Source organism: Chiloscyllium plagiosum, unplaced genomic scaffold (genome assembly GCF_037043375.1).
Source record: "Chiloscyllium plagiosum isolate Xiang-an unplaced genomic scaffold, Cpla_swu_hap1 HiC_scaffold_16, whole genome shotgun sequence".
NCBI lineage: Eukaryota > Metazoa > Chordata > Chondrichthyes > Orectolobiformes > Hemiscylliidae > Chiloscyllium > Chiloscyllium plagiosum.
Genome location: NW_028270154.1, coordinates 63110793 through 63120223, shown reverse-complemented (window position 1 = coordinate 63120223; position 9431 = coordinate 63110793). Strand labels below are relative to the sequence as shown.

At 39.2% G+C, this 9431-nt stretch overlaps 1 protein-coding gene across 3 annotated transcripts; it reads right to left on the bottom strand.

The window, feature by feature from the left end:
• Positions 1-875: 875 nt before the first annotated feature.
• Positions 876-8125, bottom strand: pttg1 (PTTG1 regulator of sister chromatid separation, securin). Of its 3 annotated transcripts, none has more exons than XM_043703841.2 (6): positions 8043-8125; positions 6886-7011; positions 5126-5331; positions 2783-2879; positions 1711-1869; positions 876-1177 (listed from the first exon to the last, which is right to left on the bottom strand). In XM_043703841.2, exons 2-6 carry the CDS (start codon positions 6968-6970, stop codon positions 1095-1097), a joined length of 630 nt encoding a protein of 209 aa, XP_043559776.1. In that variant the 5' UTR covers positions 6971-7011; positions 8043-8125; the 3' UTR covers positions 876-1094. The 3 variants fall into 3 exon arrangements, with proteins under 3 accessions (XP_043559776.1, XP_043559777.1, XP_043559778.1); XM_043703842.2 differs by having other exon boundaries at positions 8015-8075; XM_043703843.2 differs by lacking the exon at positions 8043-8125 and adding an exon at positions 7676-7984.
• Between the last annotated feature and the right edge of the window lie 1306 nt (positions 8126-9431).

Sequence of the window (9431 nt, the reverse complement as noted above, 5' to 3'; positions counted from 1 at the left end):
ATCAAAAATATTAAGACAACTGGTCAAAGAAGCAAGCTTTGAACTACCCTTTGCAAAAAGAAAAATTCAAGCAAGTTAACTTGTGATTTCATTAGGAGCTGGGGGCTCATCTAGATATTTAGAAAAAAGGCAATTGTTGAAATGGCTATATTGAAGAGGGAGGCTTCAATGACAATTTGAGACAGTATAGTTTCCTTCCATAGGCATAAAGAAAATTCACACGTTTTTCTGATCTGCCCAAGGCCAAATGATGTGAAAAGAAAAAACCACACCTCTACATAACACCACTGCACTGCACCCACCCCCAAAGATCCTGATGGCAAATGCAGTCCTGTGTTACACCTTTAATTTCTCCACCTCAAATCTTCAGTATTGCTCGAGGGAGAAAGGCATTTGAGAGTTTCCAGAACATTGAGTCACTTGTTAAAAAAAAACACGACTTGCTTGCATAAAACAGGGGTTACCTCAGAAAGATCACTTGAAGTTGGAGTGCAGTGCACAACTTCAAAGATATTAAGCTTGAAGCCAAGTGCATAATGGAAGGGCAAGTTAGACTTGAGCTTCCAAATGGTAAATGAGAAAATTCTCATTAAATCTACATTAAAGGCCCAGGAGATCCATGAAGGATAATCATGTTATAGTGCAAAAAGCAATGGTCCCTCTAAAGCTAAAACTGGGGCAATTATTGGAATGGACAGGATGACAGGAAACAAGTGGAGGCGAACAAGAGATTAAGGGAGAAATAGTTAAGTGGGACCAAACAAGCTCCTTTACCTGAAACCTCAGGCTTTAAGAGGCTGCACAGACAGTCAATGCAGTTCGCGATTTTCCAAAATGCCCTATTCTGGAACAGTCAAATTCCAATGTAGTCAAAATTCAGTTATATTCAGTTTATTAACAGCAAAATAGCAATGCTACATTACACAGAATTTTTATTTAAAGATTGGATAGGGTACATTATTCAAAGTAAAAAAGTAGTAAATAGTTCTCCCACACTAAAACAGTGCATTCAAAAACCAAACACTGCAATATCTAGATAAATTTCAGCTTACATTTGATACCAAAGGTAAGATGAAATTTCAGTTCCTAAATCTTCAGAATTCATCTTCAATTGTTGGTAATTCCACTTCATCCAACTCTGCCAAAATGTCAGCATGTGGGTTGAAGTCAAACAAACCTACAAAGGTTAAGCAAAAGGCAAAAATTATTTCTCCAAATACAAGACAACATTATGAACAATTCTTTTGCATAAAGTCTTGTTAGATATTGTAACTGCATTCTTGCAAATTGTATTTTCTCCATTACAGACAAAAGGTTTTTGTTGAGGTCTTACAGTATCTTAAACATTAAAAAACAGTCCTGCAAATTGAAAACAATTATATTGGAATGCAAACAAAAAAGTCAGTTTTTCTCCCCATCCCATTTACCTCCTGCTTACTAACCCTCGCTCCTCCTGCCCTAGAGGCCTCACTGTAAGCAAGGATTAAGATAAGCTGTGCAAGATAGCAAGAACAGCCTCAGGTTATAGGGTGAAGACATTAGCAGCAAGCTGGAAGGTTGTTCATGAGGGGGTTGGCAGTGTCTGGGCTTGATCATTGCAACAATTGGTAGCAGTGGAGAGCTTAGTGACAATACAAAAGGAAACTTCAGTGCAAATACTGGACTCTTGATTGGCATTAACACCAGCCTTAAGCAAAATTCTGTACTTACTGAATTCTTGTACAAGTGAAGGCCATTTTGGAGGTGAAGGGATTTTGTTCAGCACCTTTTCTATTAAAGCTTCTTCCTTCTCAAGACAGATGAGTGGTAGACCAGCCAGGCAAATGTGATCAAGTTTGTGTTCCTTTGGCACATTAAAGTTCTCAAAATCTGTAATTCATATATACATACACACCATTTGGAAAAAAGTAGAGGTTTTCTTCCTCCAAATGTTGACCAAAAAAGGTTGTTACTCAACTCAAAACATATCCATGAAACAAGTTGTTAGGATCAGTAAAGGCAGCAGGATTATCCATACAAGTACAATATTTTGAAGCATTGGATTGGATTTCCTTTTAGCAAGAGTCCATACTAGTAGGGAAGATCAATGCGGAATTGTTTGGGTGTACTTTTGTACAAGTTTGTTTCTCAATCAGGATGTTCACACAACCCACACAGATGTTGCATCTATAATGGTGCCTTTTATGGTCCAAAATGTAATTTCTTGAAGTACTTGGTCTTATTGATTTATATTACAAATCTATAAAGTCTTAGACATCTAATATCACTTGGTAATCATGTTAGAGGGGGGATACTAATGATACTGGACCCAATTTATGGCTAGAAAAGTTTAATTTGTCTTCTCCATTAAGCCCTTTAGGTGTTAATTTCTCTTGTAGTCACAACCACAAATTAGAAATTAAGTTGAGAAACCCCAATGCTTGTACGGTTAACAAAAGCCTAATTTAATTGATGTTCACATGCTATTCAGTAACTTTGGGGAAATTGGGAGGAACAAAAAAGTTCAGAACACTCAAGGGATACAGAGCACCACAGTCAATCGCCCCCTCAAAACACAATCCCTTCAGAATTTAAGTTTACAGAGACTTAATGTTGTAAATTGAGACTCTACTAGTGGTCACATCTGGTTTGCAATATATCCAATGGAAACACCTTGGACTACACAAAACCTCTGACCATTGTAGAAGGTCTTCCTCCAACCCAAAAATTGAACTTTCTAATCAGTGCACAAGTTTTATTTTTCACAATTCATTAATCCATATTCAGAGAGTTTGTTTCTTACCAAGGGGATCGTACGGAATAAAAGTCTCAATTTCAGGATAGTCTTCAGACTTTTCAGAGCACTTTGGTGGTTCAGAAATGGAAGATTTTTCTGTGGGCTGGAAGGAAAAGTTCTTAAAACCAGAAGTGTTATAGTCAAAATGTTTAAGGCACTTCCAACAAACTTGAAAGCTTGTACACTTTCTAAAGTCAACCTGTTCAGGAACATGACATTGAGCAGGAGAGTCATGAAGACAGGCTTTGTGGCTCAGAGGTGGGGTCACTATCACTGTCTGCATCCCAACAGATGCTCTGCAACAGACTAACCTTACCTTTAATATAGTATCTGAGCTGAGAAGTCACTTTAAAAAAAGCTTGATGTCAGGAATGTGACTCTAAAGAAGTTAAAGATTTACATTAGTGAATCAAAACCTGCAACCCCATTCCAAGTGATTAAAGACTCACAGCATTCTAGGTTTGATTTGGAGATGCTGGTTTTGTGATTTACAGATGAAAGTGAAACTATCACTATTTTAACAGATGAAAGGCTTAACAGAATCAATTTTTCAATGTATAATTTCAGTTACATCACACTGCAAATTTTTGCTATAAATTCTGTTATGATCGAGCTCTCCACTATCATCTAATGAACGAGCATCGAGCCGAAAGTGTGTGCTTCTAATTAAACCTGTTGGACTATAACCTGGTGTTGTGATTTTTAACAATCTACGTTTGTCCAATACATTGTTTTAATTGTGACACTGATCTTTACTATAGATTCGGTCTTATGATCCTACCCCACTAGCTACCTGACAAAGAAGCAGTACTCAAAGCCTGTACTTCCACATAAACCAGGTTATAGTCCAACAGGTGTGATTTTTAACTTGGTCCCCACCCTAGTTTAACACCAGCACCTCCACATTTTGTAAATTAGCCTAGTTAATGTGTTATAGCACACCTCTGAACCAGGTGGGGCCTGAACCCGGTCTTCAGGACAATAGGTAGGACACTACCACCACAAGAGCCGCTTTGTAGCTGATAAAGTTAACAGTTTAAAAAAAAATCACAACACCCGGTTTAGTCCAACAGGTTTAATTGGACGCACACTAGCTTTTGGAACGCTGCTCCTTCATCAGGACAATCACATGAAGGAAAGGTGCTCCGAAAGCTAGTGTGCTTCCAATTAAACCTATTTGACTATAACCTGGTGGTGAGAGATTTTTGACTTTGTACACCCCAGCACCAGCATCTCCAAATCAAGTTTAACTTAGTTTTGCATGTTCACCCAGTTATCTGCCTCCCCCACAGCCCAAGGATGCACAAGACAACACAGACCAAAAAGAGAATTCAATCTTGCTTTTGGATTGTTTGCTCCTGTTCCTACCTTAATGCTAGAAAATCAAAAAGCACAACCAAGTCTCAATTTTTGCAAACTTTGAAGAATACATGATCAGAATATACTATAAACAAAATGTATGCATTTCCTTAAAAAAGGGAAAAAAAAGTGTCACAGACTTGATCTACATCCCTGACAAATGTTTTACACTTGATAGAAGAAAACCACTAAGTGCAATTCAAGGACCTCATTCTAACTCACTGAAAAACAGATTTCACTCCAACAAGGAAGTCCTACTCCAGTTGTCACTACTACAGATACACCTTATTACCTAGGGAGATAGTGAGGACTGCAGATGCTGCAGAGTCAGAATCAATAAAGTATGGCAGTGGGAAAAGCACAGGTCGGGGAGCATCTGAGGAAATGTCGACTCTTCTGCTCAGGCATGATCCTTCTGTGCCTGACCTGCTGTGCTGTTTCTAGCACCACATCACCTGCTCATTTTAGAAAAAAAAGCAGGAAATTTTAGCTTCCCTCAAGCGACCCTCACATTTTCCCCATGTCCTGCACAGGAGTACAAAGAAAATTTAAACAATTAGTATAAGGTCTTTCTAACTTTATCAAAACTATCAGTTCAAGACAGTATTTATAGTGCAACTGTATGCACCAAAAAACCTAATAGCAATAAAGAGACAGTTTCAGTAAAACTCAAAAACAAACTTGTTAGTATGGGAATAGATATTGATGTAGCAAGAATTATTCTTATTGCAGCTGTAAGGGCCTGTACAAAAGAATTGTTAGAAGCAGTTCACACTAACTCCTCAGTTGTAGTAAGTTACTATGACTTAATCATCTTACCTCTAAAGTGGTGCTGGAACCAATCAGTACATCAAAACTATATTTATACCAAGACAGGCAAGATTGAAACTTTGCTCGATGGTTAGTTTAACTAAAAATTTAGCCACTTTTGCCTAACCCAAGTGTTAAAACATGTTTCCTATAAAACTGAAGCATTTCACATTCAACTACCTTAGCAGTATTTATGATCCGAGTGTTGCTTTTCTTCTTGTGGATTTTATCTGGTCTCTTTTTCACTGAGTGACCAGGTATACTGCCTGCTCGCAAAGGACAGTTCACATCCCCTAGAGCTTTTCTTGCAGATTGTTGCAAGTGAGGAGTCGTAGTTACCACCTTTCCAGTTCGTGGAGTCTGTAGTAAAGATGTTTCAATTGTAGCTGAAACAAGATGAAGTAGTTTTGACTGAACTAGAGTGAATGTAATAGTATAGGTTTTTGGCTTGCATACCAATATAATTGACAAGATCTTATTGGTCATCCTTTAAAATGTCACAATGTCACAGTAAAGTAATCAAAATCAATCAATCTAGGACATCCTAGAGATTGAATTTCAAAAGGCTTAATGCCACACAATGAGAAACTTTTAAAATTAAAATCTGAAGTTTCAATTCAAGAACAATTTATAACACCTGGGGCCTTCATACACTATTTTGAAGCAGTTAGAAAGCAGTTTCTAATCATCCTGTTCAGAGATCTACTGCACATTTAGAGTCAGAGTCAGAGACATATAGCATGGAAACAGACTCTTCGGTCCATGCTGACCAGATATCCTAACCCAATCTAGCAACCAGCCCATATCCCTCCAAACCCTTCCTATTCATATACCCATCCAAGTGCCCCTTAAATGTTGCAATTGTACCAGCCTCCACCACTTCCTCTGGCAGCTCATTCCATACACGTACCACCCTCTGAAAAAGGTTGCCCCCCCCCCCGAGGTCTCATCTTTCCCCTCTCCCCCTTAACCTATGCCCTCTACTTCTGGACTCCCCGACCCCATGGAAAAGACGGTCGATTTATCCTAACCATGCCCCTCATTTTATAAACCTCTACAAGGTCATCCCTCAACCTCCGACGCTCCAGGGAAAACAGCCCCAGCCTGTTCAGTCTCTCCCTATAGCTCAAATCCTCCAACCCTGGCAACATCCTTGTAAATCTTTTCTAAACCCTTTCAAGTTTCACATCTTTCCGATAGGAAGGAGACCAGAATTGCACACAATATTCCAACAGTGGTCTAACCAATGTCCTGTACAGCTGAAACATCACCTCCCAACTCCTGTACTCAATACTCTGACCAATAAAGGAAAGCATACCAAACGCCTTCTTCATGGTCCTATCTACCTGTGACTCCACTTTCAAGGAGCTATGAACCTTCACTCCAAGGTCTCTTTGTTCAGCAACACTCACTGGGATCTTACCATTAAGTGTATAAGTCCTGCTAAGATTTGCTTTCCCAAAATGCAGCACACCACATTTATCTGAATTAAACTCCATCTGCCACTTCTCAGCCCATTGGCCCACCTAACCAAAATCCTGTTGTAATCTGAGGTAACCCTCTTCACTACACCTCCAATTTTGGCACCACCTGCAAACTTACTAACTGTACCTCTTATGCTCACATTCAAATCATTTAAGTGACAAAAAGTAGCAGACCCAGCACTGATCCTTGTGGCACTCCACTGGTCACAGCCTCTGGAGCAGGTAAGACTTGAAGCCTAGTCTTTTAGTCCAGGGGTAAGGACACTATCACACCACAAGATAAAGTCACCTTAATTTGGGACACATTGAGTTGGAAGTTAAGATCATTGTATCTCTCCTAATACACTAATTGAAGTACAAAGATTACATTAGGTTACAGCTTTAATGATCTAACAGGAAGTTAATGAAACCTTGAAGTGAACAATTAAAAAAAACAAGTTTGAATTAGACATTTACCTGAACCAGAAAATAACTTTGGATGGTTCTTTGCATGGTTACTAAGTAACTCGTTTTCCTTCTCGACAAATATTCTCACCGCCATATCAATTACAGATCACAAACAAAAATGCTTTCATCAAATTTCTGTAAAAATATTAATTGATAACTGTATCCCAGAAATGTAAGCTTAGTTGTTTATTAAACATTTAAACTTGAGCATTACGTTGAAAGTTTAGAAACTTAATATTCGTGAAATACGTCCATACTAGATAACTGTTAAACATTCAAGGCAAGAGACTACCTTGAGAAAACGAGCTATTTACGCGAGCAGCTATGATTCGCGATGGTCCTTCGCTTAGTTCACGGGCTAATCCAAACTGCAAGCCATTGTCATACAAGACAAATGATACGGATATGATGAGAAAAAGCCTCAGAACTCAACACCGAAGCAACAAAGTAGCTTCATAAGAAAGGGGTTACTATTACCAAATACAATAGAGAAGTTTCAATACGTGGGTGAAAATAAATCAAAAACTGGGGGGGGGGGGGGGGGGGAAGAAGCCCCACACTAAACTTCACTGCTTAAGAATCAACATTATATTATTGGCAGGACATGCAAAACAGCGTCATTTTGCCATAAATTCTGATGCAACTACTTCAGTAGAGGAAGGTTCAATGGACTTTTCCCTCAAGGAGTCCATTTAGAGCCATAGAGTTGTACACCTTAGAAGATATTCAACCGAAAAATCAGCCCAAGTCGTATTAAGTTGAAAGATATTTCTCGTTTAAGACAATACTATTCACTTACGGTACCGATCGCAACTCATCTTCGAGTTTTCCGGTAACATAGGAATTTCAGTCATGTGACTATCTGCTTTCACTTAGCCGGAGTAGAATAGGAATGTAATTTAATTTAATGAATCTACATTAGAACTTTTGGTATACTGCTCAATAAGTTATTAATCTAAAATTAATCGCTGGTAAAAATGTTACAAAAACAAAAAGTATGTCAATCACGTTAATGTACCACTCGAACTATTGTTTGTTAATCAACTACCAATATTCAAACAATATTAAGCGACCTAATACAGCGGGTTAAAATACAAAACCTTCTAAACTTAAACATATGCTCGAACAAGTCGCTCACATTCTAAAATTCAAGTTACCAGACTTACGACAAAAATAAATAACACTCAATCACTAACGAAACAACTCCGTACTGCCACCGCAATTTTTAAAAAGATACACAGCGTTAAACTGTCGTTTGATTGGACTAAATTAAACGACTAAATTAATGCCCAGCTCAGTTCAGCGACCCCTGCAGTTTGGAGGATTGAAGAACAACTCATCAAAACAATCAGAGAAGAAACCATGTGGGGACGCCCGGGTTCCACTGCGGTGGACAAAGTCAAAAATCACACGACACCAGGTTATAGTCCAACAGGGTTTATTTGGAGGCACTAGCTTTAGGAGGGTAGCCCCTTCTTCAGGTGAACTTATGGGCAGAGAGGTCAAAAGATCATACAAATGGTGTTGAGTGGAGTGTCAAATAATAAGTCACTGCACATGACCAAAGATGTTAGAGGATGTGAGTAAAGTGTCTATAGCTGAACAACAACCAAAGGACCTGTAACCTGATCAAATGAGGCAGAGAGATAATTAGAAAAAAAACCAAAGTGGTGTTGGAGACAAACCAAATGACTGGAATAACATGGAACAAAAATGGAAGATGCTGAAAAAGCCCGGCAGAACCGAAACATTAATTCTGATATCAAATGCTTCCAGATCCGCTGAGCCCCCACCCTTGCCCCCAGCAAACCCTCCCCTTGCTCCTAATTTACAGCATCCGCAGTTCTTTTGGTTTTTATTTGACTGGAATAACATGATATGGATAAGAGTCGCATGCCGAGGGTCTAACCAAAATAAAAAGTAATCCAAAACTGCACAAACTAACTAAGGTAGAGAGATCATAACAATTTATCAAAGCGATGATGTCAAAACAGGACAGTATGGAAAATTTTACAGATACAAAAGTGTGGTGGGGTCACATGTCACGCGACATGAACCTAATGTCACATCTTAGGCCATCTTCATAGGTATGGAAGTTGGCTATCAGTTTCTGCTCGGTGATTCTGCATTGTTGTGAATCTTGAAGGCTGCCTTGGAGGATGCTTCCCAAAGATCAGAAGCTGAATGTCCTTGAGTGTTGAAGTGTTCTCCAACTGGGAGGGAATCTTCCTGTCTGGCGATTGTTGCACAGTGTCCATTCACCCTGTTGTCGTAGTGTCTGTATGCTCTCACCAATATACCATGTCTCAGGGCATCCTTGCCTGCAGTGTATGAGTTCGACAACACTGGCTGAGTTACCTGATTATCTGCCGTGTACAGATGGGTAGTGTTCCTCCCTTGATGGTAGTATCCATATCGATCTGACATAACTTGGAGAGGTTGCCATGGCAGGGTTGTGTGGTGTTGTGGTCGATGTTGCCCTGAAGGCTGGGTAGTTAAACAGAATGACGGTCTGTTTCAGGTTTGGTGGTTGTTTGAAGGTGAGATGTTCATCA